Source organism: Mya arenaria, chromosome 12 (genome assembly GCF_026914265.1).
Source record: "Mya arenaria isolate MELC-2E11 chromosome 12, ASM2691426v1".
In the NCBI taxonomy this organism is placed as follows: Eukaryota; Metazoa; Mollusca; class Bivalvia; order Myida; family Myidae; genus Mya; species Mya arenaria.
The window spans coordinates 46,897,272-46,919,924 of record NC_069133.1 but is presented as its reverse complement, the minus strand read 5'-3'; the positions used below and the strand labels follow the sequence as shown (position 1 = coordinate 46,919,924).

Below are 22,653 nucleotides of genomic sequence, written 5' to 3'. Positions count from 1 at the left end.
TTATATCAGTTGATAGCTTATTTACAATCGAGCTGTTATAAATAAGTATACTAGGATACTAGTTATATATCTGTCTAGCAAGCAGTGATCTCCCTTAATAATCAGAGATGATCTATTTGTGTGTAAATTATTTCGGAAAATAGTTGTTTTCAAAGATAATTATGAATTCTATTTCAATTGAAAGCAAATTTGAACTTGGTTAACGATGTCACGTGATTTTGCTGAAGTGGTTCGCGTGATCTCATTGATTATTACACGGCAATGAAAGTAACTTCTGCGTGGAGTTTGATCAGCTACACGTATTCTGAATCGTATTTTCAATAAAAACGGAGAATCAATGGTCCTTAACCATTGCAGGGATCGCGTCCGCAACAAAGATCTTAGTCGATTGTAGTCGTAAGTTGAAATTATTCTAGTCGCATAGGTTTATTATTGTTCTCCGTGTTGAAGTGAATTGAACATTTGAATCGAACACGAAGTTGTGGAAAGAAAAGGTCGGTGTATTGTCATTTGTGACGTTAATACATTATTTACGATAACTTCATTTACGGACGACTGACATCTTTTATTAAAACTGCCCCCAGGGTTCCATTCGGCGATTTCCCTGCGTGTATTTTGTAGGGAATTCATAACTGGTGTTGTCCAAGTACAATAATTTAATTTTTAATGTATCACTGTATCGTTTACTTATTTACTAGTTCACTCAAATCAAATATTACAGGAGCCATCCATCTTCATGACTGTCCTCTACAAGACTTGGTGCCCATCTGGCTGATCGTGAGCGGCGTGGCTCCAATCTTCTTTGGCGGCTCGGCGCGTAAACAAGGGGATGACGGTGATGAAAGTCAAAGTCCCGCGCGCAGCGTCTGTGGGGTCATAGGGCTGATCTTCAACCTTGCCTGGCTCATCTGTGGTATGGTGTTGTTTTTAAAAGTCCCACTGACTAAGAATTCAATTAAGAGAGTGATAGAACAACAGGGCTTATTTTTGAGGTGTCTTGTTTTACTTGTGGTAATACCGGGTGATTGGGCAAAGGCTCTTCTAAAGTTCTAAGATTTTTTTTGATATTTTTAAACTACAGAAGTTAGCTGAGATGTTCAAACCTTGTTTATTTGCATACAAATATAATTCGATGGACAAACAAGAAACCACAACACATAAACACAACACATAATAGACATCCATTTCAACTAACTGCAGTGAAAATTTGTAGCTTTCGTTCGAATCCGTTTCAGCATATTGTATAGTGTAGCAATCTAATGTATACTTTGAAAACAAGTATTTGTTAGCTATCGCATGCACCTTCCATATTAGTGGCGGATCCCTGGTCTAGTGGAAGCTCACTTGACTATCAGTTCAGGGGATTCCCCCTCGCATCACTAAAATACTAATCGTTTTCCGGGAGGGACGTTAAATGGGGATCCCGTGTGACAGTGCTATACACTGGTGCACGTTAAAGAACCAGGGTAGCTCTAACCAGGGTTACATTCTGTCTGTGCACTATGCTCCAACAATCTAAAATGACTAACAATCTCAACGGAGCACTCGCCGAATGGGCAAGGCCCTAGTGCGAGTATAAATAAGCTTACACACCACAACCTTCCATATTCGAGTTATATTATTGATATCTTTTTGTATAGAGAATACTATCTCCGAGGTTACCTAGCCCTCGTTAATGAAATTACAAAAGAATGACTTTCCTGCAAAACAAATATCCGCTTATTTATGATGAACTCAGTGCATTTAGCCAGGACTCATTTTAGCCCACAAAAATCTATATCCATATGTGTCTCTTAAATGTATTTATACTTTGATTTCTAATAATATATTTCTTCTTTTTTCAGGATCATTGTGGGTGTACCCCACGTTCGGAACGGTAAACAACGATGACTTCGTGCCCTGTATTGGCAACGTTACGACGGGCTGCTCTCAAGACTGCCATAAGCCGACCTTGACCTTCGCGTTTGCCATGGTCACAATCGACTGGATTTTCTTCGTATTCTGGTTTATTACCACATTGTGCTCTTTCCGTGCAATTTGCTCTCGGTCACGTGGGGGAGCGCAGATAAGTGCTTAGTGTGTGTATTCTTTGAGCCAAACACAATGATTTTGTATATGTATGCAAGTGTTTTCTAGTATTTGTGTAATGCGTCTTCGCTTCATAATATATTCTTGTATCCAAACACAACTGAACGTTGTGACAATTTTTTTTTTGTCTTGGAACGAGCCATTTTTTGCGACAATCCATGACAACCAGTTATATAAGACTGCTGGCAAAAACTAGATCGCAGATTTTTATATTTAAGTTCGAAAAATTGATGTTTTATGCATTTTTCTTAAACCGTTAGTTAAACATTAATTTTCGAACGGAAATATGAAAATCTACGATCTGATTTTTGTCAGCAATCTTACATCATTTGGTTGCAGATATTTACGCAAAAATTTTCTCTTTCGAAGACAAAAAATAAAAATGTTGTACAAATGGTACATCTGTGAGAGTGTAGCTTTAAGAAATGGTTAACCTTTTTTAACTTCTGTGTTAAATTTGGATTTCTTTTATTTCAAAAAAACTAACTAATTCTTTAAACTGGCGTTTTAATTTTTAAGACTTTAAGTGACCATATTTTGATTGCAGAATATACACTTAGCATGACACTTTCTACCAGTGAAATAAAACCGTTAAGGAAATTGTTTGAATTTAAGGAAAAGGAACTATTTAAACTTAAGATACTTCTGTAATTTGGTTTCTGTACATACATCAAAAACTTCACCAAAACGTTGCTTGTGTCGTTCCTGAAAAGAAGCCATGACTGTGGAGACCATCTGCATGATGTCGTTCAAAGCGGCTGTATTCTCCCTGCATATTGTGACCTGCGAACTCTACCATAAACAAGTGAATTGTATTCCTTGTAAACTTGTTACTTTTGTATATTTATGCGACCGTGTAAGCCTGTTTTTCTTTACTATTAAAATTTCAAACTTGAATACTAGTTACCCTTTTCCACTGTTGATAAACAAGAATTTTCAAACAGGAGCATTTTACCTTGACACAGAGCAGGACATGTTCGGATTTGTTATTACGTTGTAATTCCAATCAATACCTGCTCTGGTGAGATTTACATATCTTTTTTCACTGGCCGTTTTACGGTGGTTATCGCATCATTCAACGGCAATTTTGATGAGATTATGGTTTGTTTGTGGTGTTTGTATTTGTGTATGTGTATAATTTTTTTTTTTGTATTTTGTGATGTTAATATGTTTGTGTCAAGAGTGCATTGTCTTTATGCCTAATTCCCCTAAACAGGGTTTGTTTTTTATTATCTACCGCCGGGCTTGTCCCTGTATTTTCCATTGTGTTATTGTTAATCAATTACACGTGTTCAGTTATATGATATTAGAGGTTTCTCAACATGTGTTACTTACACTTTAACGAGAGGTTATTAGTGATCGTGATAGGATTAAATTGTGGAAGAAACACATTCTGGCCCAAGTCTCTCGAAAATTATGAAGTGCTCTTTCAACCGAGTACACTGTTTTAAATTCCATGTTATAATATAATTATGAAAAATGAAATTAGTTTATTCTACTTAACGTCCTTTCTCCGTGTACATTTACATCCTTTAAGATGTTATGAGTCTTATTAGGACCCTAAAAACAGGAAGTTCATTAATGGCTGGTAAATAAATGATTAAATATTAACTTCTCAAGAACTATAACTCTCGCACCTATTCTTGCAAAATTATCTCCCAATTTTCATTTATTTACTTAAAATGAACACTGTCTTAACTCTTAAATATTATTATGAAATTACTAGAAGGAATAAAATAGACATTTCAACATTTTGCTATATAATATTGTTATTTCCCCTTGTATTATCTATTTACTGTTCTCATTTCTAATACTGTCACCCTTACATAACATGTATTCTAACGGTAGACATCCATCCTATCTATCTATCTATCGTCCTTGATTGAATTTGGACACGAAAATGTCTCAGATCCTTGTTGCATTTGCGTATGTATAATGGTTTGCATGAATAAAAAGAATGCGAATACAAGTTAAACTTTGTTAATACATTCATATGAACGATCAATTATTTCCTCCACATATACACTTATATTGATGCCGATAATCATGGGGATAATGGTGGTCGTGGTGATCATGCCACTGTTGAAGATGAAGAAAACGACGACGTCGACGATGACAATGATATTGAAGACAGCGATATTTTACACTTCAATGGTGGATTGAATTTCACATATGATGCACGCTTTACCTAATCGGCTTCAACCGTACTTCTGTGATGAAAATACCAAGTTTCAGCAAATGTTTAGATTTTAAATTTGACAAATGTTGCATAATCTTTTCATATATGCTGCATGGCACAAACAAGTTCACATACTATTATGGTACAGTTTTTTTACATTTGGTGTAGGATTAAAATATTCCACTTATGGCTCAGTTTTTATGACAAATGGTGCAGTGATTAAGATGGAAAGCAAATTTTTCATGTGGTACCTTGAAATGTATAATGATTGTGTGTTAACATCATAACATATGTTGTATCACATTAACATAATAACATATGTTGTATCACATTAACACTCATAACATATGTTGTATCACATTAACACTCATAACATATATAATTGAAATAAGTCACAAAATAATACCAAATGTACACTTTATTGCCTATAAAGTGACTGAGTACTCAGTTTGATACACCAGACTACGATAGTCTAAAATCATTATAAGTATGTTCTCATATGCGTTGTTTATCTCTTTATACGCTACCAAAATGATATGATTTGGCACTTCAGACACAAAAAAATGAGCCAAATACCTATTTCAAACCGTGAAATGCACAATCAGACATCAATATATCACCCTACAAGTAATACTGCCAGTGTTTAAAGTAGCTAAAAAACTGTTAATTTTCACTTTGCAAAACTCATAAGGGAGGTAAAATTACTGTGCCCTTTTTCTTATGAGTTGAAATAATCTCGTAGTGATTTTAGAAATGAATATTTTCGCAATATTTCAATGCGTATTCTTGCAATTTAGATAAACATTTTATCAGTTTTATTTATGGAAGGGTGCATGTATTGAAACCAAAGCAGACTTTTATGTAGCCTTCGAACCATCCGGAACGAAATTAATATGTCTCCGACGCTTAATATGTTATTGAACGCTTGCCAAATATTTATACCATGTGCAAATCATTGCGAAAACGAAACTAGACTACTTCAATGATCAGTATTTTATAATCTCTATATGAACACTTTATTAGTGTGCAGATTCAATAACAGGCGAAGCGCGAGCAGTATTTACGCTACAGATCACACAGTTCACGCTTATAAGTTTGGTTTCAGGATATCTGCGTATATTCTAGTTTCGATTATAAATATTTGTGAATAAGTTTGTTTATTTATTTTTTTTGAAAATATAAACATGGGGAAAGGAAGAAGTGGAGAAGGGCTGGCAATCTGTGGAGCAGCGTGTGAGTTGGCTTATATTATATTTGATAGGTTTGCATTTATTATCGCTACGTCTGAAAAAAATATGGTGCAGATTTATTCGAATAAAATAATTTTGATAATTTAACGGCATAACATGATGCCATCAATGAGAAAATGATAAATGTATAGCGGTTACATAAATGTTTGTAAAATGAATAGTAATATTATAGATACATAGCTAGGCAATATTTGTATGTAAATAAATGATACATAAACATGTATATATTTTGATATATTGTTCACTTATTAATAACGGATGTCATTTTTAGCTTACATTTTATATGAAAGCACAAGAGGACACATCCGTTGTGTTATCTCAAGTTTGAGTGTATTCATACACAAGTTGTCTGTAGTGTTTTGATTGTTTTATGTTTATTTAGAGTGTCCTTGTGTTAGTTAAATCTATTTTTATCTCATGGGATTCCACTTATATCATATGAGCAATGCGTCATATCAAGTCTGGAAAATACAACATTCAATCAGTCTTGTTGTTTTAAAGCTGCACTCTCACAGATTTACCGTTTTTTACAGGTTTTTTTTATTTTTTGTCTTCGAAAGAGCAAATATTTGCGTAAATATCTGCACACCAATGATAAGAGATTGCTGAAAAAAAATCAGATCGCAGATTTGCATATTTCCGTTCGAAAATTGTTGTGTATATTGGCAATCTGGGGTTGCGCTCCAAAGATAATAGTGGTGTGTAACCGAAAAAATATTGTTGAGTCGTAAATTTAGGTAATAAAAAAGAACACGTGTATGTAAATTCTATTCTTTCTTCCCCAAAAAATTAAGTAAAGAATAACAAAATCAATGTTTTATGGTTTAAGAAAAATGCATAAAACATTAATTGTTGAACTTAAATATAAAAATCTGCGATCTAATTTTTGTCAGCAGTCTTATAACACTGGTTTCCATGGATTTTCGCTAAAAATTGCTCGTTCAAAGACAACAATAAAAAAAGTTGTCAAAACCTTCGATCTGTGAGAGTGCAGCTTTAAATAAATGAAAACCATTCAAACTGTGAAGAAAATGATGCCTGCTCCAAATACAGCAGATTTTAATGAAACCATGACGCAATACACTTAAATGAGCACATACTTGTAGTGTTGTCGTTCGTCATTTAATTTATATCTACGGATTTGTATATTTAAGCCGTAAACACATTAAAAGAGCACACATATTATGTATAAAATCGTGGTTTGAGTAAAGCAGTTAATTGCATATATAACATTGACCAATAAGATTATTTTCCGGTTTTAACAAAATGTTTGTTAAAATTATTACACAAATTAGTCAAATTTAAGACTACAGCGTACGACATCTCTGGGAATATCACAGCAAGTTATTTTGTCAACATTGGCCAATTACTCATTTAGGCGATCAGAAATTTAAGGGTATGAGAGACATTAAAATGACATTAAAGGAGTTTACTCCATTTTTTAACCTTTTAATACACTTTAAAAGAAAAAAAAAGAATTTTAACGGCAATTCATAATGGAAAGGCTTGATCACAAACTTAGTAAACACAGCCAAACAAAAGTTCTTAGTTTCAACTAACATCTCAAAAAAAATGAGGAAGGTAGGCATATTTTTTCATTTTTCATTGTTCTTTTTTTCGAGAACGGTGATATATACCTTACTGACATCAGATTGGTTTATCACTATTGTAGAAAATCTTGAAAAAAAAAATGGTCAAAATTTAACATGTTCTCTCAAAAAATGCACATATTTTAGGAAATAACGAATGAAATAAGTGAAGGGTCAGGCGGAGAAAATAAGGCAGATCGGCTAAGTGGAAACTTTTTTTTTTTTTTTTACACCTTATACAGAGTGTATGCTTGAAGACTACCCATGCCTTGAACATGGTTCTTGTTCTACAAAGAATAAAGTGTCAAATCCTAGAATTAACTTACTTTTCAGATCTTCAAAGATATCTTCAGGGACTTCAATGTAATAGTCAGGAGGCGTTGGACTTTCTGAAAAAAACATAAAAAGAATTATTGGTATCATTTCTATTTATTTACATTTGTCATAATAAAAAAACTATCATCTAACCAACAAATGCAAGTTTGCTAGAAATTCATTAATTAGCAACAAAAAGGATTTGGTTTTTAAATACAATTCATTTAAATATTGTCACTATGAGTTTTTCTTCCTTCAGTGTTTTTTTTTTGCAATTTTATCTTGATACCAGGGTGTTGTTTTACAAATTCTAAGAGGTGTTAAAACAGTCATTTATAAATGTACAATATTACCCCGACTCACCAGTATTGTTTAAAACTTTGAGAGTAAAGTTTCCCCAAAGGATCCCAAACTCGTTCCAAACTCTGCAGGCATAACTACCCGCATCTTTGGGTTTAATATCTTTAAGATTCAGGGAATATTTGGCTATTTTGAACCTGAAAAAAAACAACAACAGTATTTTCATTATTGAAAAAAAAAATGTTTCACAATTTTTCAATTTTTTTAATTTTTGTTGACGAGACGAAAGCTGAAACTTGAATCATTTTCCTGTTAATTAATAAAATATGTCTTTGACAGGGTCTATATTCCCTTGTGGCCAGAGTCTGCATGTTTACTCAAGTCTTACATTTGAGGCTTAGACTCCAGACAAGCACATACTTTGAAGTCATAAATTATCTTCAATGTAATTATTGTTGACAAAAAATGTGTAAATAACTGTTAAACATTCTACTTTGCAACATCTATTGCCAGTTTTACCATTATCACTCTTCTTGTAAAATCTGTACAATAAAATCATGATTTGCTGTTTTGAATCTTGAATTTCAAACTCAAGACTTGATACATTAGCGAATAAAGACATGTAAGTTTGGTTTGTGGTCACCAAGCAAGCGGGTTTCCCTATGGGTACTCCTGTTTCCCTCACTACTCAGGACCACATTCTCCCGTAATATCATGACAATAAGGGTGATTAATATAATATTGTTACAACTTGTTTCACAATCGTTGCTAACTGAATAAGTTTCAACAAGTAAAATAAAAATAGACCAAGGACATACTGGCCTAATGAAATAAGAAGGCTGTAAATTCCTTTTTGTCTTCTGGCATTGGTTAAAGAAGGTGAAGAAGAGCATGAAGGGCAGTGGTCGCTTGTTGAAAACTATGATCCCAAAAACTGACTTGCTCATACATGTCTTATTTAAATGGTTGGGAAATTACATAGGACGGATAGACAAGTATTGGATGATTACCTTTTGGACGGTCCTAGACGTTCTCCATTTGCATACCACTCGATGAAGGGTTTGGGGGCTCCCTTATACCTGCACAGGAGTTTGGTGGAGTCGTTGACATATACCTGTCGATCACGCAACAATATCGAGGACCATTCAGGAGCAGAACCATCCGAGCCTGAAAATGCATCAAAGAAAAAAAGTATAATCTCTTTTTTCCATCTTCGTTGACTGCGTTTTAGAACTTTCTTTTTATTAAAACTGAAAATCATCAAGGGGGACAACTGCCGTATTTCTCAGGACAGTTCAAGAGGAGGTAATTTGCTATTTTCAAATAATCACCTTATAAACTGTGGCTGCAGCATTTTGTGTTACATCAGTCTGCCATATTTATCACAAAGGAGATAATTGTTTGCAATAACCGAGGCTGATAGACAGATAAACATCATCCTTTTATTGTAGTGTATCTCACTCACGTCCCTCCCTGAGGCTTCGGAAATACAAACAAAAACACTTTTGTATCTCCATCCATAGCTAGGAGTGTTTCTCAATTTGTGTTATTTTTTTCTCCTTTTTTATCTATCTCTTTTAGCAATAATCATATCTGTTTAAATCTTATTCAAGCTGTATTTTGTTTTATGTGAGAAAATAATTATCTCTTTAAGACCATCTCAGTTTAAGACATGTCGATGAATATGTCTGAAAAGCTACCCTATTTCTAACAGGCAAATTATTTATTTTGAGGTGTTAAGAAAGAAAGAAATTATTTATGTAACCCAAATGCGATGAAAAAACTTGAGCTTTAAAATGGATATTATCGTTATTTTATGTCTATTAAACTGTCAGCATAATTGAGAGTGCGATTATTTTAAATACTCATCTTCTTTTGAGAAACATCCGGCAACAAACTGTAAAATTATCATATTTATTGTATTCTCGCGAAGCCCTAGTTATCAAATTTAAGATTTCTGCAGATCAAGATTTTAATGCACAAAAGCATAATTCAGTGCAAACATTTTATAATGATCCAAAATTTATACGAGAATATTATCTCTAAACACAGCAAATGCTATTATGCTGGTTGGCAATCAAACATCGAGGCTATCTTGTGTGCCGTCCTCAATGTGTTGTCACCTCTGACTTCGGCACATTTTAAATGCAAAGTTATTTACTGATCTAAACTTGTGTCAACAGTTTTTAATGCTTCATAAATGTACCTGACGACATAAATTCATATTCTGCATTCCTAAATATGACTTTAACAAGCATAATATCATTATGTAACATGAAAGACATTACCAACACTAATTGATATTAACAATTTATTTCATTAAGGAAACTAGTGTCTGCATTAATTCAATACTAGTTATTTAGCAACTGCATGTGACCATGTCTCTGCCATCCAGCAAAGATAATACAGGACCAAGGTTTTTATTATTTCTTCGGCAGAAATCTTTATATTTAACTCAATAAAACAATTATGTAATTTCAGTGAAAGGAAATGCTTATGTACATGTGTGAGCAGACAAAAGGAATATTTGGGCCTGACAGGTTCAAAGGTTGGATGTTACATGGAAACCTTAGCCGAGAATGTGCAACATGACCTCCAAGCCATTCATATCTAAGATTTCATTATTTCATGAAACACACAAATTAATGACTTCCTCTGCCTTTATTTCTTTACGATGCTGCATGAATACCAGCTTACACCTGGGATAGGTCTTCTTGACTTGATTGGCAAATAAAGGGATTTTTATGGGACTCAACCACAAATGTTGGGTTAGAGGCCTGACTCTTTATTCAGCAAATTTCATTTCCTGTTTTTGTGGAACTAACCCACAACTTTAGGGTAAGGGCCCCCTGACTCTTTATTCAGCAAATTTCATTTCCTGTTTTTGTGGAACTCACCCACAACTTTGGGGTAAGGGCCCCCTGACTCTTTATTCAGCAAATTTCATTTCCTGTTTTTGTGGAACTCACCCACAACTTTGGGTAAGGGCCCCCTGACTCTTTATTCAGCAAATTTCATTTCCTGTTTTTGTGGAACTCACCCACAACTTTGGGGTAAGGGCCCCCTGACTCTTAATTCAGCAAATTTCATTTCCTGTTTTTGTGGAACTCACCCACAACTTTGGAGTAAGGGCCCCCTGACTCTATATTCAGCAAATTTCATTTCCTGTTTTTGTGGAACTAACCCACAACTTTGGGGTAAGGGCCCCCTGACTCTTTATTCAGCAAATTTCATTTCCTGTTTTTGTGGAACTCACCCACAACTTTGGAGTAAGGGCCCCCTAACTCTTTATTCAGCATATTTCATTTCCTACATGTATCCGATCTTCATCTCAAACCAAGTGCAAATCTGGTGTAAATTTTAAAGGCTTTACAAAGTACACCAATTTTCTCAGTAAATCATCCAAAACAGCCCCATAAAACAAAATTTTCAAATTGATAAAATCAAATTTCATACTATTTACTATCAAAGTTTTAACACCAGCCCAACAGCAGTGAATTAGTTTTACAAAGCAATGTAAACCAAGAATGTAAAGAATTCTTTTGAACCATTTTTACATTATTGAAACAAAATGTGAAAGATGTTTTTTTCTCTCAGGGAGAATAAACACTCTGCATTCTTTTTATATAAGGGTACTTTATATAAGGGTACTTCCAATGTAATAATTCTACCAAATGAACTTTCAGAAAATCCCCCTAATGGTGTCAGTAAACCGGCTGACATTAAGTAGACACATTTTCGAACAAAATTCATGTGGACCATTTTTCCTCTAAATTCTATTGAAAATGACATCAGAAATATATGTCAGCTTTAATTTGACACTACTTTGAATTCCAACAACGGTGTAGACATATACATGACATATTCAGCGTTTTGAATGCTAATTAACGACCAAATAATTGCTTTGTTATGGAAAATGTAACCATTTAAAGTAAAGTAAAGACACAAACCGCATTTCTCTAGAGATTTATAATAATATCATAATTTTGTTGTCGAGCTGGTATGACTGAAATATTTCATGAGTCACTTTCTGTTCAAAACACTTTTCCAGATATATACATTACATTATTTTTTTGTTGTTCAAATGATCAGCAAATTTAAATACTTCAACATTTAAAATAAGCTATTTATTTTTCAAAAGAGCCATAAAAACTCACTGACACAAAAAAAATAAACCCTACTGATAACCGCTAACCCTAATTTCTGTTTTTTTTGCAATAAACATATTTGAAATTTAGACTGGTTTATCTTATCATCATATATTTAGGTGTCAGACTGGATATTAGCTCTGATTATGCTAGCAGTCAACTCTCTGATACTAAATAAACCTAGCACTTCTACAGATGTTCCAGGAAACAAGCAAATATATGTCCTAGCTAACCACTTGCTGACTGTATTCACAAATGATTTTTATCTTTTTGAACAATTTGAGATTACAGATAATGTAGCATAGATCACTGATAAATGTTCTATTATTATAATAACATGTGGTGATTGTTTTATTTTATCAGAAATGAAATATAAGCTTTCAACAGCTAAACTTCATGTTCTGGTTAATAAACTTTGGTAAGCAATTTTCCTTGAGCCCTTTCAAAGCAATCACGATTTCTGGGAAGAAGCCATTACGCTGTAAAAATAAAAGCATCAAAATAACTGCGCAGTTGTGTCACATGAATTTTAAAATAACCAAAGATTACGGCAACAGGTAAAATTTAAATTCAACACCGCGCACCTGTACTTTAATCTGTAACTGGGGTGATCGAAATCTTAAATCCCTTTATTCAAGTGCCCATCTCTATTCACAGGGAGTGCTTTACCCTTTCTTAAAGCAAACAATATCATGTCGGCAGAAATATTGCCACAATATGGTAACTGCTTATAGAAATTCATAATTTTACCACATTATTGTACAGTAACCATGACATTTTTGAGTCACTCGGGTTTATCTTTACACAATCCCTTATACTTTACACAAAGAAGGTTCGTTTCTACCCACGGTGAGCCCTAGGAAAACATCCTGTACCGCTATTGTACCAGTCAAGATAAAATCTCATAGACTGTGCTAAACTTGGAGTTACCTTCAAAACCAATTTTCTACTATAACGCATCAGGTGTGAAAACAACGAAGAAGCTTTTATATGGTTTTAAAACCCCAAATTCAATGACACATGAATAAAACTGGTATAAAGTCTTACAAATTTTAATACTATGGCAACTATTTATCATTAATTCTTTATATCAGTTTAAAGACTCCACGGCTATGATATGAAAGAGAGGTGAAAACCCATTAAATCTCCATTGAATATCAAACCTAAATCAACAGCTTGATGGCTGAACACAGTAGCTTTGTAGCTAGCAAAAAAATGGAGGCTGCACCATCTAACACAATCAAAACTCGCCATGTCGAAGTTGTTTGGACCTTGAGAAATACTACAAGATAACAAAATTTTGATACAAGCCGAAATACAAAAAGTGTATAACTAAACCAGGAAAAAACCCGAGAAAGTTCAACATGACCAAAACATCGAGATAACAAAGTTCAATATAGCGAGTTTTGACTGTTATTTTGATATATATTGACAACAGTATTTCAATTTATTGTTTCAATATAGTTCATTTACATTTAACCAAACAGGTGCTCAGAGAGTCCACTGTTTGGCATCACAGCTACTCCCAGACGTGTTCAGCAAAATGGGGCTTATCATGGATAATGCTTCAATTCCTAAAGTATAATTATATAATCTGATGGAATACCAAAAAACAAACTTACCAGTAAGAACAGTGAGGTAAGCACTGCGGTAGGTCATTCCGACGGAGTTAGCTGCAAGACATGTGTACCAGCCCGCGTCATTCACAGAGACATTTTTTAGCTCAAGGAGTTGTGGGTCATCTACAGTCTTCTCAAACCCAGAATAAAACCAGAATATTAAATTTTACCGAGAGGTTCAAAAACAAATACCTAATTTGAAGTTGTATAACTTCATATTAAACTTTCTGCACTTAATATATTTAAGATATCAGGGATGACACTATCATCAAGAGTTTAAACATTTTTTCCACAATACAACACTACTAACACAATGAGATGTTTGGCGCTCTGAACAGTGAGTTCTTCATACACAAGCAGCCAACAGAGGGGGGAAATAAAACAACTTAACAAATCATATAAAATCAGACAGAAACATAAAAGTCACTGAGAAAAATAAAACACACTAACACAAACTCACAAAATGTTCACAATTCCGGCAGATCACATGACTGGAGTTAGGAAATCCATGCAATGGTCACATGGCAAACCATGTGATCATAGTCAGATGACTAGATTCTATTTTTATCTACCAATCAGTGGTCAAGACTTGCATTCAAACACAGATATCAGGCTGGGATCATTCTCGACACTCTTTAAATACAATACCGTTTTGCCCTGTGATTAGTTCCAGGAGAATAAAAGTCATCATGAGTTTATAAATAACAATCAAGTTACACAGTTATGGTACCAATATGGTTGTTGATCAACAAATTATTTTCACTAAAATTTTAATTTTTAATTATTTTTTTTTTAAAGTAATTTTTTTTTTAAAAATTCACATTTTCAAAATATATCAGCTTATTTTGTAATTTAGAAATTTTAATATTTCAACCAGATACAGAAGTTCGTCTATATGATCATTTTGTTTAAAAAAAAAAGAAGTTTTAAAACATCAGCTCACCTGCAACAACTTGACATGTGGCTGGCCTTTTTCATTCGTCCACGAGTTGTTGACTTGGTAATGTTGTAACCATTGCAACATTGGTTGCGAGTCGCTCAGCACGATTTGACACGTCCACATGACGTCCTCACCGACCACAGCAGTCTGGTTCTCCAACGCAGCCACAATCGGGGCGATTGGAAGACGCTCTGAATAAAAGGGACCCACATGTCATCACATAATATCTTATGTAAAATCAATACTAAAATGGGTTCAAAATTAATGTGTCCGACTTTAATATTATGTAATGCAAAAAAACTGTAATAAAAAGATAAATTAACTATTCATGATAAAAAAAGAAGAAAAAAGTGTATTTTAAAAAGATATATTAACTCCTCTTGATTAATTAAACCAAAAAGTGTCTTGTTCAGTTTAAGAAATATCTATTTATTTCAATCATATACGTTTATCTTAAGTATAGTTTTCTCTGAGGTTTCTATTCTGATGCACAATTTCAATACCTTCCCACTTTATTAAAAATGTTTTCAGGCATATTCATCAAGAACTAATCAAGAAGCATTTCAGACATAAAAAAGAAGCATTTTTCACTACACAGAAAATACCAAACTAAAAGCTTTTCATTTCGACTTTAGCTTGAAGCTCTCTTAAATTCCACTTCGACAACAGTCTACAATTTCGCAAGTATCTCGGGATTTCAGTTTTCTCTACTCCGACTGTAAGTGCCAATGCTTAGTAGGATGATCAGAGATAATTGTCTACAATAAAACACTGATAAGTTGCGATATCTTGCCAGGAGAAATACACCACTATCGGAGAACTACATCTCATCCATCAATAGTCTTATTAATAAGGAATATCAAGCTCAAACATTGTCAATTCATAATATTGTTATAAGAAATGTTAATGGATGGAACGCTATTGCCAAAAAATATAGACTCTTGTCAATGATAGTATAATTCCAATTGCAAATGGATTGTATATTACACATGTTGCCAAATAATATGAGATTTCTAGGCACAATCTCAGTTATTGCTATTGACACAGTATTTTTCCAGTCTTGAGGGAATGGTGGCAGCTTTGATAGGGGAAAATTAGCATCGTTTTGGCAAAGAGTGGAATAGTACTTATAGCAACTTGTTTTCAAACCATTTATTCAAAAAACCTATGGACATATTCATGAATGGCACTTTATTGCTAAATGTTAAGAGGTCAATGCTCCTCCAAAGAGGAGATTTGAACAATGGACTTTTTTTTACCTAGACAGGGGAAAAATATATCTTTTTTTTCAGTAGGGGAATGGGGTCTAATTTCAGCACACAAAAGGGTTGGAAAAAAACAACACTGAGACATTTCCGTCATTACATCATTACCAGATTTAGTTGATAAGACAAATATTTCATTACCAAATGTCCTTAAAAGTCTCCTCTGTCATCAAAAATAAACATTATCTTTTATCTATCACAGGTGTGGTTTTTACTCTTTTTATACATGAAATCATATCCAGTTTGATATTAGCTAATGCAAAGTAGAACAAAGGCAAACAAATCTGAATTAAACAAGGGTTTGATCTTTTTTTTGTTTTGTTGAAACTAATGTGCTGAAATCCGCCATGTATGTATTAACATCAGAAGCACTCCTACATACAAGATGTTGCGAGCAAATTCATTACAAGAGAGAATTCTTCTAATTCACTATAAAAGGCCATTTTTCAAATCCACTTTTTCAAATCCATTATGAGTGGCCATTTTTCAAATTCATTATAAGAGGACATTTTTCAAATCCATTACGATTGGCCATTTTTCAAATGCGTTATGCATAGCCATTTTTTGGAGACCCTATGCCATAAGAGTCACAGCAAGGGATTGGACCAGATACCTCACAGATGAGAGGTGGAAACAGTATACCACTAGGGTTAAAGACATCATGAAACACTTACGAAGGACCTCCACAGTAAAGTTCCAGTTGATTGAGCCAAGTTCGTTAGCTACAATGCAAGTGTAGTTCCCCTTGTCTTCCAGCGCAAGGTCTTCAATTGTTAACTTCCAGCCTTCCTTTTTGTACTGAAAATATATGGGCGAATTAATGCATGAAAGTATGAAAATGTATGAGAATGAAAGTTTAAAAATATATGAGAACGAAAGTATGAAAATATATGAGAATGAAAGTATGAAAATAGATGAGAATGAAAATATGAAAATGTATGAGAATTTTTTTGCATAACAGTAAAGGTAGTGAATTTTGACAGTTTGTAGTTCATTATGTAAGGGTTCTATAAGCATGATTCCTTTTTTTTCATTTCAACAGGCATTATGTTTGATTGTTTGATTTCAAATAAGTGTAAAAACATGTTCTAGATTTGATTTCCTTTCTTGATTCAGCCAATACGTTTTTTTATTACCGTGGTCACTGACCTTTTGGCCAGCAGTGACCTTGGCACTCTCACGGGGCAAAAAGGCTTTTTGCGCCAAAATTTAAATGGATTAATTTTGCCTCCTAAATTACCCTACGCCACCCAGCGGGGTTTTCAAAATGAAAACGGCAGGGGCAAATGGCTTTCTCATTTTTACAAACAGAAAGTGAGTAAATATTATTTGTTGATGGCAACCAGAAAGAACTCCAAGCCTGGGTCTGCAATTAAGGAGCCTGGCCTAACAATTGCCAGCGAACTTGTGAACGCCTCATTAAGACAACTTAGCAGATTTTCTCCCCATTCAAACAGTGTTCCGACTTAATCAAAGTGATTTTTCATGAGCATGTGTGATGATATACATGTTGGTTCACCCATAAGCTACCCACATCTCTCTCTCTTTTAGATACCTCAAAGTTTGTCTTATGAAATAATATTTTCAAAAATAAACCTCATAAACCTCCTAAAATGATATTCTTTCTGATATTTTTTGAAAGAAATCATTGTTACTCAAAATAAGTGCGCAAAAAATTGCGCACCATTCAAAAAAAGGAATTTGCACCTAACTATCTTTGCACTGAAACAAAAACAACGGACTAGTTTTGTGTCATAGCAAGTCAGTTTAGTATTTCTAAAATGCATATGCAAATCTTTGAATATATGAAATTTTACACTAATTCACCTAGTTGAAGGATTAACGAAAGCTGGCAAGGAATAGTTTTTAGGAGGCGGAATTATATTCCATCCGAAAGGCATTAATAAGTTCGGCCAAGTGGCAATACATAACATATGTTGAAAAAACTTTGGCGCTAGTTGCTTATTGCTTTCTAACAAATATTTCAGCTGTACCGAAAACCCGTAATGTTCCTAAGTCTCTGCCATCCGTCACAAATTAAGCAAAATTCAAAACAGACAAAGTTGAAATCAAAGGCAGCTTCAGTAACTGTATATTTACACACTGTGGTAATAATTTCGGGGAAAAGACAGATAGAGTTCAAGAAAAAAGCATAAACTGACAATTAGCATAATAAACGTTTCAAGACAATGCTTGTTAGACAGTAAAAACCTTTTCTGATCTTTTGCGTTCAAAGACACTCGTCCATCATTCACTTACAGCTTATTTAAATTCATTTGAACATGATCTAATTTAAATTCATGACATTGCTGATATAGATCTGAGACACTTATCCTATTGTTTTCATTTAACAGAATATCAGACTCATAAATAAACATTAGGCTCATAAAAAGATCAAAACTGGATTTAATTATTTGATTAAATAATAAATCTATTCCATGCTAAATCAATTTATTTTGAATTCATTTGATTAATTCCATTGCTGGCATTTTAAAGCAAAACTCAAATGATTCGATTTATAAATGGCGCACAACGTATATCATCACAGAGTAAACACCCCAACCATGACGTTTTTCAGACATCACTTGAGATATAACTCTCTAATTATTTAAGCCAGTACTATAGGCGCAAAAATACAGGTGTGTATTGTTTCTGACAACGTATGTACCAAGTTTCATTTGAAAACCTTAAAACAAGTTTTGAGTTATGGCCAGCATTAAAGTTTATGCAAAATGACTCTGATGACAACACCTAGGCCATGACATAACAATACTCTTGAGGTTTTGTCATTGAATAGCTAGGCCCAGAAAGTTTTCTTTCTTATATACTACCAACCTTGGAATTGCTGTAATTGATTGGCTGGAGCCCAGTTTGGCGCATATTGGGTTTATATGGCACATTTGGTTCCGGAATTCCGTTACTCAGTTTTGTTGTTCGGTACCATGTGATGTTCGCCTCAGGATACCCTATTGCGTCGCAGTCCAGCGTCACGGATTTTGTTGCAGATCCGCTTACATAGTCGGAATAATCCTTCTTTCTTGAAAATGCTGGTTTACCTATGAAAACAAATAATAAAATATAGAACTTAAATGTAAGTGAATTGTCTCACATTCATATATAGAGCTCATACATAATTATGGTAAAAGTTTGACTGGTTTTTTTTTTATTAAATTGGCAAATAATGCTGTTCGAGGTTAGCTTTGGACATGACAAAACTTAATTATTTTCTTTACAAAGCACTGCAAAAAAAATCAGGACATTATAAAATACGAAATAAAATATAATCTCCAAACAAAAACATGCCTGTCAGTCGGTTTAATTCAATAAATTTTGTTGGCGTGACCCAATTGTCTCAATCAAGAAGTGTTTTGTAATCTTAACACAGGCATCAATTATAATTTTATAAACACTGGAGCCAGGGTGATATTTTAACATGCACCATGGACTGTTGAGAGCCTGCTTTTTTCATCTGACATCTCTGGGAATATCACAGCAAGTTATTTTGTCAACATTGGCCAATTACTCATTTAGGCGATCAGAAATTTAAGGGTATGAGAGACATTAAAATGACATTAAAGGAGTTTACTCCATTTTTTAACCTTTTAATACACTTTAAAAGAAAAAAAAAAGAATTTTAACGGCAATTCATAATGGAAAGGCTTGATCACAAACTTAGTAAACATAGCCAAAAAAAAAGTTCTTAGTTTCAACTAACATCTCAAAAAAAATGAGGAAGGTAGGCATATTTTTTCATTTTTCATTGTTCTTTTTTTCGAGAACGGTGATATATACCTTACTGACATTAGATTGGTTTATCACACTATTGTAGAAAATCTTGAAAAAAAAATGGTCAAATTTTAACATGTTTCTCTCAAAAAATGCACATATTTTAGGAAATAACGAATGAAATAAGTGAAGGGTCGGGCGGAGAAAATAAGGCAGATGGGCTAAGTGGAAACATTTTTATTTGTTAACACGTTATACAGAGTGTATGCTTGAAGACTACCCATGCCTTGAACATGGTTCTTGTTCTACAAAGAATAAAGTGTCAAATCCTAGAATTAATGAAACTTACTTTTCAGAACTTCAAAGATATCTTCAGGGACTTCAATGTAATAGTCAGGAGGCGTTGGACTTTCTGAAAAAAAACATAAAAAAAATTATTGGTATCATTTCTATTTATTTACATTTGTCATTATAAAAAACCTACCATCTAATCAACAAATGCAAGTTTGCTAGAAATTCATCACTTAGCAACAAAAAGGATTTGGTTTTTAAATACAATTCATTTAAATATTGTCACTATGAGTTTTTCTTCCTTCAGTGTTTTTTTTTTTGCAATTTTATCTTGATACCAGGGTGTTGTTTTACAAATTCTAAGAGGTGTTAAAACAGTCATTTATAAATGTACAATATTACTCCGACTCACCAGTATTGTTTAAAACTTTGAGAGTAAAGTTTCCCCAAAGGATCCCAAACTCGTTCCAAACTCTGCAGGCATAACTACCCGCATCTTTGGGTTTAATATCTTTAAGATTCAGGGAATATTTGGCTATTTTGAACCTGAAACAACAACAGTATTTTCATTATTGAAAAAAAAAAATGTTTCACAATTTTTCAATTTTTTTTTTAATTTTTGTTGACGAGACGAAAGCTGAAACTTGAATCATTGACCTGTTAATTAATAAAATATGTCTTTGACAGGGTCTATATTCCCTTGTGGCCAGAGTCTGCATGTTTACTCAAGTCTTACATTTGAGGCTTAGACTCCAGACAAGCACATACTTTGAAGTCATAAATTACCTTCAATGTAATTATTGTTGACATAAATTGTGTAAATAACTGTTAAACATTCTACTTTGCAACATCTATTGCCAGTTTTACCATTATCACTCTTCTTGTAAAGTCTGTACAATAAAATCATGATTTGCTGTTTTGAATCTTGAATTTCAAACTCAAGACTCGATACATTAGCGAATAAAGACATGTAAGTTTGGTTTGTGGTCACCAAGCAAGCGGGTTTCCCTATGGGTACTCCTGTTTCCCTCACTACTCAGGACCACATTCTCCCGTAATATCATGACAATAAGGGTGATTAATAAAATATAGTTACAACTTGTTTCACAATCGTTGCTAACTGAATAAGTTTCAACAAGTAAAAATAGACCAAGGACATACTGGCCTAATGAAATAAGAAGGCTTTAAATTCCTTTTTGTCTTCTGGCATTGTTTGAAGAAGGTGAAGAAGAGAATGAAGGGGCAGTGGTCACTTGTTGAAAACTATGATCCCAAAAATTGACTTGCTCATACAAATCTTATTTAAATGGTTGGGAAATTACATAGGACGGATAGACAAGTATTGGATGATTACCTTTTGGACGGTCCTAGACGTTCTCCATTTGCATACCACTCGATGAAGGGTTTGGGGGCTCCCTTATACCTGCACAGGAGTTTGGTGGAGTCGTTGACATATACCTGTCGATCACGCAACAATATCGAGGACCATTCGGGAGCAGAACCATCCGAGCCTGAAAATGCATCAAAGAAAAAAAGTATAATCTCTTTTTTCCATCTTCGTTGACTGCGTTTTAGAACTTTCTTTTTATTAAAACTGAAAATCATCAAGGGGGACAACTGCCGTATTTCTCAGGACAGTTCAAGAGGAGGTAATTTGCTATTTTCAGACAATCACCTTATAAACTGTGGCTGCAGCATTTTGTGTTACATCAGTCTGCCATATTTATCACAAAGGAGATAATTGTTTGCAATAACCGAGGCTGATAGACAGATAAACATCATCCTTTTATTGTAGTGTATCTCACTCACGTCCCTCCCTGAGGCTTCGGAAATACAAACAAAAACACTTTTGTATCTCCATCCATAGCTAGGAGTGTTTCTCAATTTGTGTTATTTTTTTTCTCCTTTTTTATCTATCTCTTTTCTTTTAGCAATAATCATATCTGTTTAAATCTTATTCAAGCTGTATTTTGTTTCATGTGAGAAAATTATTATCTCTTTAAGACCATCTCAGTTTAAGACATGTCGATAAATATGTCTGAAAAGCTACCCTATTTCTAACAGGCAAATTATTTATTTTGAGGTGTTAAGAAAGAAAGAAATTATTTATGTGATGAAAAAACTTGAGCTTTAAAATGGATATTATCGTTATTTTATGTCTATTAAAACTGTCAGCATAATTGAGAGTGCGATTATTTTAAATACTCATCTTCTTTTGAGAAACATCCGGCAACAAACTGTAAAATTATCATATTTATTGTATTCTCGCGAAGCCCTAGTTATCAAATTTAAGATTTCTGCAGATCAAGATTTTAATGCACAAAAGCATAATTCAGTGCAAACATTTTATAATGATCCAAAATTTATACGAGAATATTATCTCTAAACACAGGAAATGCTATTATGCTGGTTGGCAATCAAACATCGAGGCTATCTTGTGTGCCGTCCTCAATGTGTTGTCACCTCTGACATTGGCACATTTTAAATGCAAAGTTATTTACTGATCTGAACTTGTGTCAACAGTTTTTAATGCTTCATAAATGTACCTGACGACATAAATTCGTATTCTGCATTTCTAAATATGACTTTAACAAGCATAATATCATTATGTAACATGAAAGACATTACCAACACTAATTGTCAATTAACAATTTATTTCATTAAGGAAACTAGTGTCTGCATTAATTCAATACTAGTTATTTAGCAACTGCATGTGACCATGTCTCCGCCATCCAGCAAAGATAATACAGGACCAAGGTTTTTATTATTTCTTCGGCAGAAATCTTTATATTTAACTCAATAAAACAATTATGTAATTTCAGTGAAAGGAAATGCTTATGTACATGTGTGAGCAGACAAAAGGAATATTTGGGCCTGACAGGTTCAAAGGTTGGATGTTACATGGAAACCTTAGCCGAGAATGTGCAACATGACCTCCAAGCC

At 33.7% G+C, this 22,653-nt stretch overlaps 3 protein-coding genes across 4 annotated transcripts in view; 2 read left to right on the top strand and 1 right to left on the bottom strand.

The window, feature by feature from the left end:
* LOC128211833 (helicase POLQ-like) overlaps nucleotides 1-22,653 on the top strand; it is a 386,931-nt gene that overhangs the window by 18,312 nt on the left and 345,966 nt on the right. The window lies entirely within an intron of this gene.
* Nucleotides 623-2,230, top strand: LOC128211838 (transmembrane protein 272-like). Its single transcript, XM_052916927.1, has 2 exons — nucleotides 623-913; nucleotides 1,845-2,230. The coding sequence occupies exons 1-2, from the start codon at nucleotides 667-669 to the stop codon at nucleotides 2,075-2,077; spliced, it is 480 nt and encodes a 159-aa protein (XP_052772887.1). The 5' UTR covers nucleotides 623-666; the 3' UTR covers nucleotides 2,078-2,230.
* The window catches only part of LOC128211835 (fibroblast growth factor receptor 3-like), a 30,406-nt gene continuing 19,736 nt past the window's right edge, over nucleotides 11,984-22,653 (bottom strand). Inside the window, exons 3-10 of one of the 2 annotated variants that reach the window (XM_052916923.1) lie at nucleotides 21,065-21,221; nucleotides 20,123-20,256; nucleotides 19,769-19,831; nucleotides 18,529-18,749; nucleotides 16,368-16,491; nucleotides 14,432-14,619; nucleotides 13,492-13,618; nucleotides 11,984-12,348 (exon numbers count right to left, since the gene is read on the bottom strand). In XM_052916923.1, coding sequence (XP_052772883.1) covers nucleotides 12,344-12,348; nucleotides 13,492-13,618; nucleotides 14,432-14,619; nucleotides 16,368-16,491; nucleotides 18,529-18,749; nucleotides 19,769-19,831; nucleotides 20,123-20,256; nucleotides 21,065-21,221 — 1,019 coding nt within the window. In that variant the 3' untranslated portion in view covers nucleotides 11,984-12,343. Of the gene's footprint in view, nucleotides 12,349-13,491; nucleotides 13,619-13,677; nucleotides 14,146-14,431; nucleotides 14,620-16,367; nucleotides 16,492-18,528; nucleotides 18,750-19,768; nucleotides 19,832-20,122; nucleotides 20,257-21,064; nucleotides 21,222-22,653 lie in introns of those variants that run through there. The other variant, XM_052916924.1, reaches the window with a different exon arrangement.